The sequence below is a fragment of the Cynara cardunculus genome, assembly GCF_001531365.2.
Source record: "Cynara cardunculus var. scolymus isolate 2C chromosome LG 5, CcrdV1, whole genome shotgun sequence".
Lineage (NCBI taxonomy): Eukaryota > Viridiplantae > Streptophyta > Magnoliopsida > Asterales > Asteraceae > Cynara > Cynara cardunculus.
The window spans coordinates 2,450,319-2,471,436 of NC_037532.1; the positions used below are offsets into that span (position 1 = coordinate 2,450,319).

The following is a 21,118-nucleotide window of genomic DNA, read 5'->3' on the forward strand; positions in this document are numbered from 1 at the left end:
TAATTAATTTGCAGTATTTACTTTGAAATTTTAGTTGATTAGGATCTACSTTTCTTTTTTTGATGTGGAATGTTGCTGATTTGATATTAACAGATGCATATTTCACTTCTTTATTGTTCTTTAGTTGCGATTAATTTGTGTAAATTTATTTATTTTATTTTTTTGAAGGCGGAAAAAGCGGTGCTGATTAATTAGTGTACATGAATGGTGTTTAATGGAGTTTGTCAAATTTGTGTATTTTAGATTTGGGCCTAGGGTGCGCCTGGCGCTGAGCTACCTTTGTGTCGGTTGGTAGTTTAATGTGAAGTTGCCTTGGTGATGAATGTGTTTGTTCTGAATTTAATTTCATCTACATTGTTGATCTGGTTAGCACATGGTTTTTCAAAGAAGTCAGATAGTTGCAATAGGATGATGGGTGTTTCTGTTATTATTCATCTGCTGAGAACTTCACTGGTGACTTGGTGAGGGAGGACCCAAAATGGTAGAACAATTTTTTTAACARAAGTGCCTCTCTTGTTCTTAGATGGACATGTTTTGAATTTTAGTCCATATGTTGAGGGAATATCATACTGAAGGATTCCCAACTTCAAAACATATTGGTCAAGGCCAGAAGATCAATAGGATACTGATGTTATCTGTTTTGATATATGGGCACATGTTCAATTTGTMTTTGTGTACATAATATGGTGCTTTGGTATAGCAGTGGAACTGAGATTTTTTTTTCTTTTCTGTGTGGACATGCATTTATTAAATAACAGCTCCTGAGTTAATGCTTATAGTCATTTTACTTATTGGATTAATGGTCATTTTGATCACAAAATATATATTTAAAGAATAACAACTTATTTTGGTGGACGTTTGCACGTGTTAAAGATGAACACTTTCCAAATGTTGTTACTGTATGTAGGCGGCAGTCAGTCTAGGGGTCGGATCACTTGTCTGGGTGGAGGATCCAGATGAGGCTTGGATGGATGGGGAAGTTATTGCGGTTACCRGTGAAGAAATCAAGGTTGCTTCTACTTCAGGCAAGACGGTGAGTAGTGTTCCTTCACCTCTGGCTTTTGATGCAAACGTATTCTGAGCTGACAATTATTGTTCAAACTTCAATGATAATCTGCTATTTAATTTATCTGTCTCATTTTTATTTGTTATCTTGTTACCTGATTGRAAGATTAGTCAAGGAGAGCTTTCTCTTTTCTTGCATACTTTGTATTTATGCAAAACTTCACACGATTGGTTTGCAAGTGAGATATGGATGYAAGGTATTTGTGTAATCAGGATTTTTTTTTGTTTCTTCTTGATTCTAATTGTAGGTTGTTGCCAAGTCATCAAATGTATATCCCAAAGATGCCGAAGCACCACCATGCGGAGTGGATGATATGACMAAGCTGGCTTATTTGCATGAACCAGGGGTTTTAAATAACTTAAGATCTAGATATGATATTAACGAGATATATGTGAGTTCTGTTATTCCCTCTTGTTTGTCCCAGGCAGGACACATGCTCTTTTTACAAACWTCTCAGATATGCGATTGAAGTAACAAACTTAAATCATGTATCAGACTTATACAGGGAGTATATTAATAGCTGTAAATCCTTTCACAAGATTGCCACATTTGTATGATAGCCATATGATGGCCCAGTACAAAGGGGCAGCATTTGGGGAATTGAGTCCCCACCCTTTTGCAGTTGCAGATGCAGCATACAGGTACTGTTTGACATTCATACCATGGTATGTTAATCAAGGAACTACAGAAAGTTGTGCAAAGTGAAAAAAATCCATTGTTCTGGTGCAGGGTTATGATCAATGAAGGGATTAGTCAGTCTATTTTGGTTAGTGGAGAGAGTGGAGCTGGTAAAACTGAAAGCACAAAACAGCTGATGCGCTATCTTGCTTACATGGGAGGTAGAGCTTCTACGGATGGAAGGAGTGTTGAACAGAAAGTCCTAGAGGTGTTTACTCTTACATTSAGTTACCCAAGATGATTGTGCTTGCGGATGACAATCCTACAACCAAGTTTCTTTATTAGATATTAATTATTAATCAAACCRTTGTTATGCTTTCTCCATGTCGTAGTCCAATCCTGTTTTGGAAGCTTTTGGTAATGCGAAAACTGTTCGAAACAATAATTCGAGGTGCAAGTAACTTCCTTTTGCTATTACGTTGAAATTCTTACATCCGTTGTATATTARTTGTTGATGCTTGCTTGTTGCTACTGCTTCAGTCGTTTCGGCAAGTTTGTGGAGATTCAGTTTGATCAGAAGGGGAGAATCTCAGGRGCTGCTATCAGAACTTATTTGTTGGAAAGATCTCGTGTCTGTCAACTATCGGATCCTGAGAGGAATTATCATTGCTTCTACATGCTTTGTGCTGCACCGCCGGAGGTAATTTGTCTTCATCCTATTTCTTACATTTGTTTTACTGTTCCATCTCAAACATATCTTTTTACTTTATTTATYTTCTTTATTGTACCGTAAACCCACAAAAGGTTTGACCTATCCTATAGAAGTTATGTTCCAAAAATTAGAGCGAAACTGCTGCTTTTTATCCACTGTGATGTGGTTGTTTATGGTTGGTACTGGCAATGTAGTTGGTACCTTCGTGTATCAACTGTGCTCTTTTAATGGTCACCAATAAAGGTTCACACATGCTTATTTGGATTTGGTTTTTTGTTTGATCTTTGTTTTTCTAATCTATTTATTCAATATGYTCTCTTGAATCTCCGTCTTTGGTATCTTTTCCGTATTAATATTGCWATCATGCTTCCAGGATCTAAAAAGATACAAAGTGGGAGATCCAAGGACATTCCATTATCTTAATCAATCAAATAGCTACAAGATAGATGGGTTAGATGAATCAAAAGAGTACTTTGCTACAAGGAATGCAATGGATGTTGTTGGGATCAGCTCTGAGGAGCAGGTATATTTAAAGAAGCCATTTACAGAGAAAAACTCAAAAMGCGAAGTTTGAATTACTTCATCTTAGTTTTTTTGTTTTCCTATTGTTATTATTGTCTACAGGATGCAATTTTTAGGGTTGTAGCTGCGATCCTTCATCTGGGGAACATAGAATTTACAAAAGGAAAGGAAATGGATTCATCTACGCCCAAAGATGAAAAATCTTGGTTCCACCTAAAAACCGCTGCGGAGCTGTTCATGTGAGTATCCAAAATCATCACACATGCACACATTAAGATGATAGACTGCCATATACTGAAWCATTTGTCACAGAATAAGTACAAAAAATGTACTAATTAGCTAAAAAATTGTTCAGGTGTGAYGTGAAAGCTTTAGAGGATTCTCTATGCAAACGTGTAATTGTAACACGTGATGAGACCATCACCAAATGGCTAGATCCGGAATCTGCTGCTGTCAGTAGAGATGCATTAGCAAAAGTTGTTTACTCGAGGTTATTTGACTGGTAAGCTTCACTCCTGCTACACATGGTTGTTTCATGCCGACTAATTAGATTTTCATTAGCTTAAACGAATACGTGTATGTTCAAGTTTTGCACTGTGGGTTATATTATCCAATTTGCTTTGCAGGCTTGTTGATAGGATTAATAGCTCAATCGGTCAAGACCCAGACTCAAAATACATAATTGGAGTGCTGGACATATATGGATTTGAGAGTTTCAAGACAAACAGGTGCTTCACTGGTATGCCTTTTGTTTTCATTGTTGGCCGGTTATGCTAAATGGCATAACCTTTCTAGGARTTGCCTACTGGGCTTCATTAGGTGATGACCCCCAAAGTACTTTTCCCATGTCCCAATTGCCAATGTCACCAAAAAGAGAAAAAAAAAATCCAAGTTTTGAAAAGCAAATCACCGAAAATAAAGCTGAAGAGTCTTGAACATTTGTGGTCATTCATGTTAAATAACATTCGGATTCGCTGAGATGCAATGTCTGTAAGAATCGAGTTACAAATGTTGACCAACCAATCAAATGATTAATTACTGCATGTTTAAACTAGTTATGCTGGCAAGATACAACCATGACAATAACCTTAAAAAGATTCTATGGACAAATTTCACTAGAGGTCTTCAATGGGATTAGGTCTGTGAGTATGAACCAAAGTTATAGGCTCAATCCGAAATGAATAAATTCTGGCCAGTTTGTCCAGTATTTGTGTGAGATTGCTGTACATGGGTTGTTTATGTAATTGAATGGTGGTAGCTTAAGTAAAAACTACTCGGGGATCTCGGTATGATAATTTTACGGCTGAATGGGCACTTACAGAGTTTGCAGCAGAGGTGCTTGTTTAAATAGCTTTTGGTCACAATGGTATTTTCTATGGTTAGATGGTTGCATAATATCTTATACCAAGTGTGATTTTTTGCAGCTTCGAGCAATTTTGCATCAATTTGACAAATGAGAAACTCCAACAACATTTTAATCAGGTTGCTTAGGAGGACTTCATCTTTGTCAAGCTCATTCATGAAAATATAAAATATACTATATACACATGGTTATCTGGCGGGATATTTTTGTTTTGCAGCATGTCTTCAAAATGGAACAAGAAGAATATACAAAAGAAGAAATTAATTGGAGCTATATTGAGTTTATTGACAATCAAGATATCTTGGATCTCATTGAGAAGGTTTGGTGTTTATATGCTTAAATTTTACTMTATGCAATGTTACCTTCTGCAGACAGTAACGACTATACTGCCTTGGATAATAGTAACTGCATTTCCTTCTTTCATGTTTAATCACATTGGTGAAATTCCATTGCTTACTTCTTTGATGAGATGACCCAACACTCCGAGCTACAATTTYCTGAAGAAAACATGATAATTTTATCTGGATTATTATTGAATACAACAAACTAAACATGAGGTCTAGGGTTCATGTTCCTACTTACTATGTTCAAGTTAAATTTGGACTGCGATTAGATTGTTTTTGAGAATGTTGGACTTGCTTGCTGTAGTGTATCTGTGATGGTGATGTAGATAGTTTGGATGTGGAGTTAATGGAGATGGTGTAGGCAACAGATGCATGGGATAGTAGCTTTTTTTTTCTTGTGATTTATAAGCTTTATTTTTGTCCATTTAGATGAGTTGCTTTGTGTGCCTTTTAGTATCATCCAACAACAAACTCATAACATGATGGAGGCATGGAGCAGAAATTCCACCTCCGTAAAAGCTCTAGATAAATAATTGYGATAACATTTTCCAGTAGCATTTAGTTGAAGCTATATAAAAGGTATTGTTTGCTTCATGATGATCAAATGCTACAGCATTCAGGTTATGAAATTAAAGAGAAGCTTAGTTACTGAAGTGAAACGAGGCCAATATTTTAGGTGCCAGATTTGTATTTAAGCCTTCAACTCTCAAATGTACCGATTACAGGTAGTAATGGAGTAATGGTGACTAGCTACATTAAGATAGTGTTTCTGGGTAAGTTTTCTGCTGAAATGAATGTAATACTATAATTTAGGGGACCCATTTTTATAGAAGGTGAAAATATAGGTAGAAACGAGCCTCAGATATTTGCCTTTGACAGTCAGGGAAGAAGACTTTTCATGATGGTTATGGCACTTGAAGGCAATATTGCTAGACGTCTTTAGTATTGGTAATTTGTTGGTTTTATTGGCATCTGCATCTCTTTTCTGTACCATGCTTAAGTATGTAGCTTTCTCCTTTGTTTATCATTCATATATTTAATAGAAACATTTCACTAGAACATCTTATCTAATGAAAAATTGTGGAGCCTATTTATTTTAATTACTTGCTAAGTGTATCCTTCTGCTTGTTTGGTTTAGTTTGGTTTACTTGCTTAGTGCATCCTTCTCCTGTGTCTGTCTGCTGCTCTTTGTGTATTGTTATTGTTTAACTTGAGATGAGCATGTCAGTTATCAATGTTTCATATAATTTCAGTTCTGATCTATTGTCTTCCTATTAAATAGAAACCGGGCGGCATTATAGCTCTTCTAGATGAAGCTTGGTAAGTTAAACATGGGATGCTGGTCTTTTATCTCTTTTTTTTCCTTTCTACCAAGATATATGGGTTGTTATCCTTCAACTCATTTAGTTCTATATAAGAACATAAATTTATGGCATCCTGTAAGCAACTACTTGGGTTCTGCAGTATGTTTCCCAGGTCAACACATGACACATTTGCACAAAAGCTGTACCAAACTTTCAAGAATCACAAGCGTTTCACCAAGCCAAAATTGGCTCGTTCAGACTTCACGATTTGTCATTATGCCGGAGATGTAAGTTCTGCATCATATATACAATTTTCTTCYAAAACGAGTTTTAAATACTGAATTTCTTAAGAATAAGAATGAATCTTTTTTGGTTTTGAGAAACCCTGCATCATCAGTTTGATTTGTATCTTTAGGTCACATATCAAACTGAGCTGTTTTTGGATAAAAACAAAGATTATGTCATTGCTGAACATCAAGCCCTCTTGAGTGCTTCCACTTGTTCCTTCGTTTCAAGCTTGTTTCCGATTTCATCCGAGGATTCCTCCAAATCATCAAAGTTCTCTTCAATTGGTTCGCGGTTTAAGGTATGATTTCTCACCCTCTATCTCCCTCTCACMCATGTTAACAACATGCATATACATAAATAACACATTTCTTTTCTTGTTYGTCTTCTCTTTTGGTGTCAGCAACAACTGCAACAACTGCTAGAAACTTTGAGTTCAACTGAGCCTCATTATATTCGTTGTGTAAAGCCTAACAATCTYCTCAAGCCTGCTATTTTTGAAAATCATAATGTTCTACAACAACTCCGATGTGGGGTAAGGAATTAAGGATATACATGACATCCCAATAATAGCGTTATTTTTCATCATTTTTCTTCCAWTTATTCTTTTGCTCCTGTTCTTTTTTTGAATAGAATTGCTGTATATATTTAATTGGTAGACACAATTYAATTTAGGGAGTCTTGGAGGCAATCAGGATAAGTTGTGCTGGGTATCCTACCAGAAAACCATTTGACGAGTTTGTGGATCGATTTGGCATCTTGGCTYCTGAAGTTTTGGATGGCAAGTAAGTGRAATGATCCTGTTTGCTGTTCTCTGAAAACTTGAGTGTATGGTGTGATAACTAACTGATCCCTTGTTCTTGTGACTGTCTTATGATAGTAGCGATGAAATTCATGCTTGTAAGAGGCTTCTGGAGAAGGTTGGACTTGAAGGCTATCAGGTAGATGGACTGCAATATCATTTGTTGAAAGCTTTTCTACATACAAGATTCCATTTAAGATTTAGCTTTTCTGTTAGTGGGAATAATTCKTTTATACAACTTAAGATTCTGCAAGTGACATTAAGATTCTGCAACTTAAGATTCGATTGATTGTTTATCCCCGTTGATGCATGATTGAACGTTAGCTTAAGTTGTATTGGTGCTACGTTTTCTATCTTGCTTACCTCCAGCGCCAACACCAAACAACTTGAAGCATGGGGACTTTGCAACAGTCTTGCCAACACAGCATCCTTGGATTCTGACCCTTCATTATTACAAGTTAATAGTCTCTCTCGCTCTCACACATATAAGAATAGTTACACACCACCTGCATGAAGTACATGACTGCATTCACCATCAAGTCCTTGAATGTTATCATATTGGTTGCATGCACTTCTAGATGATCAAATGTGTTTATCGTTCTTGTTTGAGCTGCTGGTTCTCACTGTTTTGCTCATCTGTCCACTCGGCAATTTCTTGAACCTATTATAATGATTTGGTGTGCTCACATGCAGATTGGTAAAACAAAGGTGTTTCTTAGGGCTGGTCAGATGGCAGAGCTTGATGCTCGCCGGACTGAGGTCTTAGGTAGATCAGCTAGCATCATTCAGAGAAAAGTTCGTTCATTTATTGCTCGGAAATCTTTTGTATTGTTACGTCGATCTGTCTTGCAAATTCAATCTGTTTGCCGAGGTACTTTTTCTTGTTGAATGTGTTAATTATTTTTTTAGACAGCTCAAAGCATCTAAAGTTGATCACTTTTACTTTATTTTGAACAGGTGAACTTACTCGGCGAGTTTATGAAAGCATGAGGAGAGAAGCTTCTTGTTTACGGATTCAGAGAAATTTGCGGATGTATCTTGCTAGGAAAGCTTACAAGGAGTTTCRCTTCTCTGCTGTTTCTATCCAAACAGGTTTACGGGGGATGGCTGCACGTAACGAGCTTCGATTTAGAAGGCAGACAAAAGCAGCAATCCTTATTCAGGTCTTGTAACTTTAGCCCTATTATTGATGATCACCATCAATCCGACATAATATTTTCTTTGTTCAATCAGATGTTACAAAATCTTATTTTATTCTGCATTCCTGTATGTTGGATTTCTTGTACTGTCTATACTGCATGCATATCTGATCAGCATCTCAAGGAAAGATGAGTGTATAAATGAGGTGTCATTTATTTTACCTGATGCCTAAATTTTGGTGAATGATAATCTTGATTTTGGCTCACTTTAATTCTTGAATACAGAGCCATTGCCGCAAGTACTTGGCCCRCTTGCATTTCACCAAGGCAAAGAAGGGTGCAGTTACTATACAATGTGCATGGAGGGGAAAAGTTGCTCGTAAAGAACTACGGAAGCTTAAGATGGTAAATAGTCCAGTCTTTTCTTCTGCACTACTAGTTTGTTGTTGCTGTACTSTTGCACTTTTCCCTAGACTTCTGGCCCAGACATTGATATCTTCCTCATCCTCTAGCTGTTCTTATAGAAATAGATTGTAGAAACTATCATCAATTAYTACTTGCTGAACAATTCGATATAATATAATGCATGCCAGTCATTTTCAGAATTCCCTTATGGCCCGTTTGGTTTGATGGAATGTTTTTGAGTGATTTGGATTTCATAGAGGGATTTGGAATTGGGAGGATTTCGGATTGGAAGGATTTGAAACTTTTGGTGTGTTTGGTTTGTATGATTCGTAATGGAATTGAAATTCTTTTTAATAAATAATTTATAAAAACAAATTATAAAAAATTATGAAACTAATCAAATTACCTTTTTATCGATTGATCATTATAAAACAAGTGTTTTTAACATATTTTGAAACATTATCACAAGCAAATACTATGAAATCCCCACGAAATACCAACTTACCCCTTGGGATTTCAAAATCCTATGTTTGTAGGATTTCAATAAAWTCCCAGGATTTCAAATCCAGGAAATCCTTCAAACCAAACATGGGATTGGAATGGAATTCAATTCCATATCCCTCCAAATYYAATCCAATCCCGGAAACCAAATGGGACCTTGTTGATGGTGGTATTAGCCTTTGGTTCTTACTCCTGGTCTTCAAATATAGGCTGCGAGGGAAACTGGTGCTCTGCAAGCTGCGAAAAATAAACTTGAGAAGCAAGTTGAGGAACTGACATGGAGACTGCAGCTTGAGAAGCGCATGAGGGTAAGCACAAACAATGAGCTTTTGTGTTTTAACTATGAAACTGTTCATCTTGTTATGATGACATTCTGATTGCATAATGGTTTTGATACGAGAGTTTCATCTCCCCCTGTATAGATAAGTGGCTTCCTCCTTTCTGCAGTTGGTCTATTTTAAAAGGTTATTGTCACTAAATTTACAAGACAAAGTGCAAACTGAAGTTTAAACCAAATATATTAGGAGCTAGTGGTTTATTAATTGAAAWTTTTGGRAACCTGAATAATCACAACACCAACTTTATCTAGTGAAAACCTGTTAGAAGTAGAATAAAAGTGAACAAGTAAACTACTAGATTTTTTTTTGTTAAATGTAAGACCAAATGTCAAGATAGAAAGAGGATGTTAGGACCTGTAATATGGTTGGAGGTTYTTAAATTGCAGCATGATGGTTGTAGTTTAGATTGTGCAATAAATATGTAGCAAATGGTTACTCTTTAACYTGGATAATGCAACACTTCATTGTTCTAAAAGTAGACTAGAAGAGTGTTATTCATCTGATTTTCTGGCAAATATTACTTAAAGACTGGAGAAAACTGGTYTGCCTCCATAGAGTACCTATCGGCATAAGAGTGCTCAGAGATTGAATGAAATAGTAGATTCTGTTTTATCTGCTTTTACAGTGTGCATTCCCTTGGATCCTTTTGAATTTTGATGCTCTCCCTTCCACTAGATGTACAATGAGAYTATTTTACAAGACAAAGTGCAAACTGAAGTTTAAACCAAATATATTAGGAGCTAATGGTTTATTAATTGAMATTTTTGTGAACCTGAATCACAACACCAACTTTATCTAGTTGAAACCTGTAAGAAGTAGAATAAAATTGAACAAGTAAACTACTAGATTTTTTTTTGTTAAATGTAAGACCAAATGTAAAGATAGAAAGAGAATGTTAGAACCTGTAACGTGGTTGGAGGTTCTTAAATTGTGCATGATGGTTGTAGTTTAGATTGTGCAATAAATATGTAACGAATCGTTACYCTTTAACTTGGATAATGTAACACTTCATTGCTCTAAAAGTAGACTAGAAGAGTGTTATTCATCAGATGGTCTGCCTCCATAGAGCACCTATAGGCATAAGAGTGCCCAGAGATTGTATGAAATAGTAGATTCTATTTTATCTGCTTTTACAGTGTGCATTCCATTGGATCCTTTTGATGCTCTCCCTTCCACTAGATGTACAATGACACTATTTTCTTGCAGGCTGACTTGGAAGAAGCCAAAACACAGGAAAATGCAAAACTACAATCTGCTTTGCAGCATATGCAACTTCAATTCAAAGAGACTAAAGAGTTGCTCGTGAAGGAACGAGAGACTGTCAAAAAGGCAGTTGAAAGAGTCCCAGTCATCCAGGAGGTCCCGGTTGTTAACCATGAGCTTACTAATAAGCTTGCTTCTGAAAATGAGAAACTCAAGGTAAGGTGGCTCAAGGATATTGGTTAATTTTCAGGATTTACTTTTAATGAGCTTGGTCTTTAGTCTTTATGTGTTGTGTGGTTGTTCCTGCACTTGAAATACTTTCTTTTTGATAAATAATTTCAGGCTTTAGTCGGTTCTCTAGAGAAGAAAATCGATGATACAGARAAAAAATATGAAGAAACAAACAAACTCAGTGAGGAGAGGTTGAAACAAGCTTTGGATGCTGAGACAAAAATTATTCAGTTAAAAACTGCTATGCAGAGGTTTGTGCTYGATTACTTTAAAGCTTATATTCTTATCCAGAGCTTTACTGGAGACTCACTTTGTACCAATTATGTTTCCTCATCCAGTCTTCAGGAAAAGGTTTCTGACATGGCATCTGAGAATCAGATTCTTCGACAAAAAGCATTTTCTTCACCTGCTACTCGTGATCCACAAACTCCTGAAATGAAGGTGAGCATTGGTTGTACAAAGCAATTTAGATCCATCTCATCTTTCCATTTTTTTTATCTGATCCGATGACTTTCCTGTCATTGTAATCATTTACTAATTTTCTGGCAGAGCATGACAAACGGTCACCTTACAAATGAGGTACGATGTTATACTGAATGTGATACATTATTTTCATATTGCTAAACCGATACCATTCTTGTAATATCTGTGAAATCTTTTCTGTTACATTTTTTTAGTATAGATGCCAGACACTTGTAAAGTTCGTTGGGGTTTGTTTCATTCAGTGTACTATATGTATTTTAATATTTTATGTGTAGCAGTGCTTTTATACTATAAATATAATTTACTCTCTGCTCTCTTTGTTTTTCACATATCAATATATGTGGAGCTTGGATGTTGATGGAGTACATATTMTTTACAGGAGCCACAAACACCTGCTAGGAATTTGGTGACTGAATTCGACAGCAAGGTTAAAAGACCACCGATTGATCGTCAGCATGTATGAACTACATTAAGATGATATGCATCCTTTTATCCCTTCTTTTTACTACTTCATATGGTCGGTAAWGGTATTATATGCGTTGGAATGTTGCTACAGGAGAATGTTGATGCACTAATCGAGTGTGTTATGAAAGACATTGGATTCAGTCAAGGCAAACCTGTTGCAGCATTTACTATATACAAGTGCCTTCTCCATTGGAAATCTTTTGAAGCCGAAAGGACTAGTGTGTTTGATCGTCTTATACAGATGATTGGTTCAGCAATTGAGGTACTTTTCCAGATGATAAAGAAGCACTCTTCAGAATAAAACGATTAGTTAACTTGTGAGCAGGACATTTATTTATGCCATAAATTAATCTGATGGTGGCTGGGTAAAAGCAAGTTCTTTTGAGGMCCGGTTTATTGTTTCCCTGCTCATGTGTCACTGATTTAATTGTTTTCTTTTAAGTTGGTGAATCTTGTGGAGCATGGTGCAATTTTTTACAGTTTGAGTCATCAGGATCTCTCTTATTCTGCCGCCCACAAATTGGGAGCACATATTGTGAATTGTGTTTCTAGTTTGCTCCTATTAATGTCCCAGAGCCCCAGAGGTTCAGTTTTTTATATTTCTGTTGGTTACACTTTTCACCCATTTGCAATTTCTGCCGAGTCTTTTACCCGAACTAGATTGGGTAAAAGTTTACATTTTAAATTGTTGTAATCCTAATAATTGTTCACCAATTTATCACCCATAACACTCTTCTGAAACAGCTTTAGAAACGAGGATGCACATCCTTTTATTTTCTATTTCCTCTTGTGCCACAGTAGAACTAGAAGTAGGAAATTGTAAATTGAGATTTATCCAGTGCCTCGTTTATTTCCCTTGGTATKTATTTTCTTGATCTATCGGATTTTGTGAAATATAAGAAGGTTCACCTTATTGCAGGATCAAGATAATAACGAACACATGGCATATTGGTTATCAAATGCATCTACCTTGTTGTTCTTACTTCAAAGGAGTCTTAAATCTGATGGTGCCAATRCAGTTCGGAAACCTCCACCTCCAACTTCACTGTTTGGGAGAATGACAATGGTATCGATACTTAAAACTTACTATTGATTTTATGCTTAATGTATATTTTTATGCTCAATGATATGATTTTCTATTACTATGTACAGGGATTTCGTTCATCCCCATCTTCCGTCAACCTTTCTGCAGCAGCAGCTGCACTTGAGGTAGTACGTCAGGTTGAAGCCAAATACCCAGCCTTGCTTTTCAAACAGCAATTAACAGCATATGTGGAGAAAATGTATGGTATTATCCGTGACAACTTGAAGAAGGACTTGGGAGCATTCCTCACCTCATGTATTCAGGTAGTTGAACTTCAATTTTCCTTCAGYTCGACTCTTCTTATAGCCATATATTAAAAATCCTACTTTTACATGCATTTAAAGCGTCAACATGTATTTAATTTATAATTCTAAAAAATTCAGGCACCACGAGCATCCAAGGGAGTGCTACGATCAGGCCGGTCCTTCACCAGAGATTCTCAATCCAATCACTGGCAAAGCATCATTGATTGTCTGAATACTCTCCTCAGTACATTGAAAGAGAATTTTGTATGTATCTTATCTATTGCCTCTTGGTTGTWCTATAGATGTTAGAAAACTTATAGCAGTTGAATTTCAGGTTCCCCCCATAATCGTTCAGAAGATATTTACTCAAATTTTCTCATATATCAATGTACAACTATTTAACAGGTGAGTTTACTCCACTTTGTTTTGTTTTCCGTGTCATATATCTTGATTATAGTGCTAAAAAATTAGCTTTTGCATATCATTACTATGCAGTCTTYTACTGCGCCGTGAGTGTTGTACGTTCAGCAATGGAGAATATGTTAAATCTGGGTTAGCAGAGTTGGAGCTGTGGTGTTGTCAGGCAAAAGAAGAGGTAATGCTTTACTAACATTTTGGATGTTGTTTCTCTCTCTCTCTATATATATATATATGTGTGTGTGTGTGTGTGTATAGGGGCTTAATCATTTGGGAACATATATTGTGATAACCGCGAGAACTTATGAAAGTTATGGTGAGAAGGGTAAGAAGGGTTCTCCATCCTTGGATCAATCCTAATTGAAGAGAACCACTCGATCAACACTAATGAGATACACTAGATCAATTCCCTTCTAAAGCGCAATTCATTGGTTGTTTTGGGATTAAAAGTGATCAAGGGTCCAAATCCCTTCTTACACTTCTCAYCTTAACTCCTATTCTCATAYGATTCTTCGTCGTAATATCAAATACCTAACCATATCATTGTTTAACCATCAAGCATATAATGAACTGAAAAGTCTTCTTATATTGCAGTATGCTGGCTCAGCTTGGGATGAACTTAAGCATATTAGACAAGCGGTTGGGTTCTTGGTATGTACCTTCTGACCAAGATGTTCATGTCTCATTTGCCCCCTCCCCTCAGTTACAGAGGAGAGCCTTTCGTTTCTGTTCATTATTATTAATTTATTATTATTATTGCAATATGCCTTGCTTTATTTCTTAACATGATTGTTCTTTGTGTTGATGCTATTAGGTTATACATCAAAAGTACAGAATTTCATACGATGAAATCATCAATGATTTGTGCCCGGTCAGTCCCTCCCTCCCCCTCTCTCTCTCTCTCCTCGCTCTACATAATGAGGATATTGTTGAGTTGTCTATACTATATTATAATGCATTTAAGATTTAAAGTAAAAGTCTTAAAAACAACTTAATTAAGCATTAGGTATTGCTTAGTAATGCATAATTACTTAAAATTTGAGTTTACAAGTWATTACTGCATACATACAATTTTGTAAACCTCTTGGAACTCTCTAAACCCTARACCCAAGACGATGGAATACTTCATCGTTATCTTTATTTACAAGCAAAAACTCCATTAAAACTATAATAAGTTACATCTTTCTGTTTAAATACAAAATTTCTAAATTATAATAAAATTTTRGATTAAACAATTTATACCAAAAAATTGAGAATTTTATAATCTTTAATTTGAAAGCAATATCGATATATTCATGGGATTTTTTTGTTGGTTCTTCAAATTAGCAAAAAATGCTTTGTAGTTTCTATTTTATTTAAACATAAACTTCGGATTTTTTAGTGACAAACTGCAGTAACTTTTCATTCTTTATTTTCAATAAAATTCTACATCCAACTGCATCGTGCAGGTACATAATTAGTAAACTTTAAAGAGATTCCTTTGAATAGGCTRAAATCTTCTAGACTTTTAAGTCTTGACATATTTGCATATCATGTAGGATGTCGGATTTCTAGAACTATCTATATTGGCATGCCTACTCTGTTTACCCCSAAAACACACACACCGTCCCCAGTTGAATGCTTTACACTATTACRCCGAAATGAGACTTGTAGAATGCATTTGTTTTCCTTCTGAGACTGACTTGATACCGTTTTTTGTTCCCAGATTCTAAGCGTCCAGCAATTGTATAGAATATGCACTCTTTACTGGGATGACAACTATAACACCCGAAGTGTATCTCCAGATGTAAGTATTAGATTTTGAGAATTCCATCTTTACGAGAATTGTGATGGCTCGAACTTCTGCAAAATATCATGTAAAAATTACTTGGCCATGTCTTTTAACAGGTCATTTCAAGCATGAGGATATTGATGACCGAGGACTCCAACAATGCTGCCAGCAATTCGTTTTTACTGGATGACAATTCCAGGTAATTTTGGATTCCAAATTCTTATGTGTCACAACTCACAATAGAAATTTAGAAGCTCGTGATCGCAATCAGTGGCAGGTTAAAATAAGCCTTCTCATAATTCCCATGGTTCCCAAAATTCAGTTGCCRGTCACTCTGATTTTAATGGTTCCCAAATTCAGTTGCCGATCACTAAGATCTTAATACAAACAGACGAATGCGTATRCACATACATATACATATACACATAGGACCCGAACATAATGTGGACAATTTCGGGTGGGGGGGACATGTCCTCTCATATTCAGAGTTAATTACATTTATTAGAACCACTAAAATAGTTGTAAATTTATTTTGTAATATAGTATATGTAACATAAATTAATGTCATGATATAACAGAACAAAATAAAAATTCATAAATCTTAAACTTGAAAGATTAATTTGTAACTTTAAAACTTTAACAACGAATATAGTGTAAATGAATAGTTTTGCACCACATTTGATGTTTTACTATTTGTAACACAGTTTTCACRTTAATTATAGTATTTTATTGGGAAATGATCAAATGTGAAGTGCAGAAAGCAAATAAATGTTTACATCTTGGTCTATTAGCTCAACTGGTTAGAGTGTTCAAACATTGGGATGGTCACAGGCCCAAGACCTGGAGCCAATCCCTTTTCCTATTTGTCACTTTCAGAAAATTTTGTGATAAGATTTGGCCCCTCTGGGGGCGGACCTATGTGGGGGATCACTTTACGGTTGAAAAAAAAAACTTACTTTCCTAGAGGGTGCCACTGTAAGATTTCGTTATGTGCCCTATATTCATGTTTTTTGCTTAAAATTGCGATTGTATTTATACTTTTTTTTGGACGAATACGGTTATGCAAGGACTTGAACCAATGACCTTTTATTGCAAACACAAACGTCCAACCAACAAATCTATTAATAATTGTCAATTTTTTTTAAAGTTTTCATCCTTACAATCATCAAATGGTGCCATCAATTGAATTTTTTTTCTTGGTCTGCCTCCTCCCCTCCAACTTTTATAATGCTATTTTTGTCAATATCTTGATTTGTATCTTCAATTTTTGGAAACTGAGAAATGATAATCTGTGTTACGCCCATGTACATATAAGTGTGTGTGTGTGTGCATGTAACATTTAAGCCTTCATATTTGACCCATTCAAGAAAAGACAAAAAGGAGTAGGACACTCTAATTCCTAGTAACATGCTACGTTTTAAAACTTCATCCGTCTTTCTTTCTATTGTATGCCAAAAGTTAGAATTCCCTATCATTCTTTAGGAATCTACCATCCCAACCCGGTCATCCATCCCYACCCAATCCCATCCTCAGGAAAATATAGAAACCGATTAGGGTTTACTTCAGTCCTTTAGTTAGAGGTCAGGTTTACGTACATYCCACCTCCCAGATCCTATTCTAGAGCGAGATATACTAGATCGTTTGGTTTGGTTYGGTTCATCCTCAAGAATCCTCGGTTTGTAGTAGGGTCACATGCTACCACTAATATATTCCGTTGTAGTGTRAATTTTGTTTATGACCCTTATCCGTGCCACCACCATAACTCGTTTTCTTTTGACCACTGGGCATCTATCGCCGCAAAATTGAGAGGCTACAATAGCATTTCAAAGCCTAAACTCGAGTTTATAATGGTTAATAATGACCCTTAACTGTATACCAYTGAAATTGGGACTGGTTCGTTAGTGTTTCATATTATAATTTGTAACTAAATTTTATAATTAAATTAAATTTTATTTTATATTACAATAATTATTTTTTATTACCATTTAAAAGATCCCGTATCCGCATTGTAAAGTACTGATACGAAMTAACAACCCATGTTGTGAATACAGCATACCGTTCTCTGTCGATGATCTCTCAAGTTCCCTGCAAGTAAAAGATTTTGCAGACGTGAAACCCGCGGTCGAACTTGTCGAGAATCCAGCCTTCCAATTTTTACACGAGTAAAGGCCATGGAAATCGTACGTACGTAATTCTTATGTTTGCAAATATTAAACATAAGGTTTGATTGTTGTAAAAAGGTCCATTCTTTATTTTCTTTCGTTCTTTTTTATTTTCCGAACAGTAAAATTGTTGGGTTCTTTTCTTYTTTTTCGAGCACATCGATTGTTAAGTGCCGTATTTTTGGGGTCGTTATACGTTTAAAAATYTCTGCTACTGTTGGCAGCATTCTTTATAGGGGGTTAGGAGACRAGGGTCTTGGGTCTTATATTTTCTACCCATTTTGAGTTATGTAATGAAATATATACATATATGATAACGTATACAATTATATCGTAAAGTGTTCTTAGATTTTGATTTTTAGATGGTTGCAAAATAGCAACAAATTATTCGACTAATTTTTGCGTGGTTCGTTTATGCGATACCGATCGATATTTGGTCGGTGAGATTGCCAAAAATCGGTCTCTGGGCAAGGACTAAAATCGGTTTCTTCAAAAATTGGGCTGGCTGGTCCCGGTTCGGTAACGAGTCTTGGTCCATCTGGCCGGTCCAAATCTGCTACGGTCTAGTTTTAAAAAAAGTATTTTTACACAAACATGTTATTGTTTTCTGTAATTATGATTTTTGGAATTTAGTATTGAAATACACGTTAATTGGTGCATAAAAAAATTAATTTTTTCCAAAAGAACTTGGAAATTTTATAAAAGATATTGGAGAACTTGTATTTGTTGTAKGATAAAYGTGTCATCATCAAATGGATATGACGGTGGATAGAGGTAGACATATTAGAGATATAATAAAAATTAATAGATCTCATGGTTATCTACATGTAACTCATCCTTATTTAATGGACTTACGATTAATGATAATTATAGATTCCCCCCTTCTCTACTATATTGTGCTATTTAGTTTTTCTTATAATAGTATTATCATATAAAACTAAAAGAAATTTGAAAAATCAGTTCCATACATAACCAGTCCTGAATGGGTCTTGAAATTCGATAAAATTTATAACTGGTCATGAACCATTAGGACCAATTTCATGCCCCCAATCGGTCCTAATGTGTTCCAGCCCATCCTTCACTTTTCAAAATTCTCATATAAAATAATTAATATAACACTTTATTTTAAAATCGTTTTAAAAACTTGTTAAAAAGCTCAAAAAATTCCTATAAACATATTGCAACATTTTTAGATATATAACAAGTTATAGTTTGGTTCTATAAACTTAAGTTAGTATCYTATTAGAACGTTTAGATATTTTAGACGTATAAATACTTAATTTTGTTATAGTCTAATCATTTATAACCATTTTGRTTCCTTTATTTAGTATTCTAATATTATGTTTTCCAAGGAGACATGCAACTTGATAATTTGGGTTAATCCAATTGACTTTTGGCAATCACCCAAATGAATGATATTGTGGCAAGAACCCTAATTTAATTTCAAACCTAARGGGGCCACACCATGAGGATTTCACATGATTGATTCCATCTCCTTTAGGTCTCGTTTGGTTYAAAGGAATGAAATGGATTTGGGGGGATTTGYATATCAAATCTATTCCAATCCCATGTTTGGTTTGTTGAATTGTCCGAATTTGAAATGCTTCAAACGTAGGAGTTTGGAATCTTTARGGAGTGCTCGGGATTTCAYGRGATTTTATAGGATTGTATGCAATAAAGTTTTWAAAAAATTTAAAAACATTTGTTTTGTAATAATCGATTAATAAAAAATGTAATTTAATTATTTTTATATTTATTTATGAWTTTTTCTATAAATTATTTGTAAATAATGAAATCCAATTTCATTTCAAATCCTATAAACCAAACGCACCARTGATCTCAAATTCATTAATAAAATCCAAATCCTTCAAAAAGAATCCTGCAAGCCAAACGGGCTTAGGGTTTTAGGACCATAATTTCTGGTCTTTAATATATTTGCTATCTATGGTTCTCAAGACACTTGTGTAAARTAGTTATTTCATCAATTCTAGAACCTTAAAAACTCAAAAAATGCAAAACAYGTTTAAAAGTCGAGATTCTTTGACTTTAGATTGATGATGGGACACCAACATCCGTGATAGACTCAAGAGTTCAAAACCCGTGTTCGAGACTCAAAATAAGATGATTTTTGAATTATGGGTTCGGTTCGATTGATTGTTTATTATTTGAGAACGATTTATGACTTCATATCCTTACGACCAAATGATATATAAAATGAAAAATTCAAAACATTGCATTGAGTACGTTCGAGTCAGTGTGGATTAGCCCTTTGGTCAACACTTGAACGGGACAGTGAAATTTTTTTATTCTTTAAATAAAATATTAGTTATAACGATTGTTATTATCTGGTTTTTATATGAAATGTCATATCAATCTTGAACATAAATGATACTTTCGTTTGATGTCGAATCTYGATATTCGTGTGAACGTAATTATTACATCAGTTCCAGAACTYCAAAAATACAAAAAATGCAAAACATGTTTAAAAGTTGATTTTCTGACTTTACATCCAACATCTGTCATATCCGTGTTAAGTCCTAGGATACGGACCCCTCTATAGATGGACCTATAGTTGTGCATACAGTGGCATCTGCCACCGTATGATTCATCCGTCGAAGGGTAAATTTTTTTAGGTTCGTGAAATGTGCAACCATATTAATTTGTTGTGTGCCACTATAAGTATTTTGAAACTACAATGAGAATAAGTTTTGTTTGGTAGAGTTGGTTTGCAAGGTTTTTATTCCACCCCAGACCCAAGTTCGAATTTTGTTAATGTCATTTTCTTAGTCAAATGGTGCCACGATTTGAAAAAAAAATCCGTATATTTGTTTCTTATAGTTAAACGGTGCCACCGTTTGAAATTTTTTCCCTATATCTTTTTCTTATAGTCAAATGGTGCCACCGTTTGAAAAAAATTATGAGTCCGTCATCCCCCTTAGGATTGGATTGAGACTCGAAATAAGTTTGTTTTTGAATTAAGGGTTCGTTTTGATTGATTGTTTATTATTTGAGAACAATTTTATGATTTCATATTCTTACGRAAAATCACATATGATTTCATATTGAATGGTCGAGTCAATGAGGGTTGGACCCTTGGTCAACACTCGGAAGAGATAGTGAAAAAAGTCTTTTCTGTATAGAAAATATCAGTTATAGCGATTGTATCATCTAGTTCTGATACGAAATGGGAAATGSCGTATCAATCATGGATGTAACTGATACTTTTGTTTAATGTTTGGTTTATCATTATATAGATGATTGATGTATTACGAAGGACGTGCATAAACAAAACAGCCTTGAGCCARAACCACCGACAAAGTATAACGTCTTTCCATTTTGGTACCTAAGATGTAAAGTTTTAAACATTTAAGTATMTGGGTAACTGGTTGAAGCATTAACCGGTTTATCATGCTATGATGTGGCGGGTGATGTGGATGGATTTTTTTAATCTAAAATTAGTCTTCAACCGGTTAAATGTTTAAAACTTTACATCTTAGGTATCAAAATAAAATTTTTAAAAGTATATAACCCAAAATAAGAATCAAGTTAAAATATGTTACTTTATTATACAATTTACTTTTTAGTATGTAAAACTAAACACAAATATTATAAACTAATTAATTAAATGAATGTTATTGTGATATAATACTTATAATGG

At 35.0% G+C, this 21,118-nt stretch overlaps 1 protein-coding gene across 1 annotated transcript; it reads left to right on the forward strand.

Annotated features, from left to right (window-relative positions):
* Positions 1-901: 901 nt before the first annotated feature.
* On the forward strand, positions 902-17,795 carry LOC112512211 (myosin-6). Its single transcript, XM_025118077.1, is given in 38 exon segments — positions 902-1,033; positions 1,314-1,457; positions 1,562-1,707; positions 1,796-1,952; positions 2,077-2,135; positions 2,225-2,384; positions 2,770-2,919; positions 3,021-3,157; positions 3,274-3,420; positions 3,545-3,646; positions 4,343-4,400; positions 4,499-4,600; positions 5,908-5,945; positions 6,090-6,216; positions 6,345-6,515; positions 6,618-6,749; positions 6,890-6,999; positions 7,098-7,155; positions 7,710-7,887; positions 7,974-8,179; positions 8,441-8,560; positions 9,271-9,369; positions 10,606-10,818; positions 10,945-11,084; positions 11,172-11,274; positions 11,383-11,412; positions 11,696-11,773; positions 11,873-12,043; positions 12,701-12,847; positions 12,934-13,128; positions 13,249-13,374; positions 13,445-13,515; positions 13,606-13,705; positions 14,122-14,178; positions 14,342-14,398; positions 15,233-15,313; positions 15,415-15,497; positions 17,350-17,795. Coding segments are annotated over 38 exon segments (4,500 nt in total). The 3' UTR covers positions 17,465-17,795.
* Positions 17,796-21,118: the final 3,323 nt, after the last annotated feature.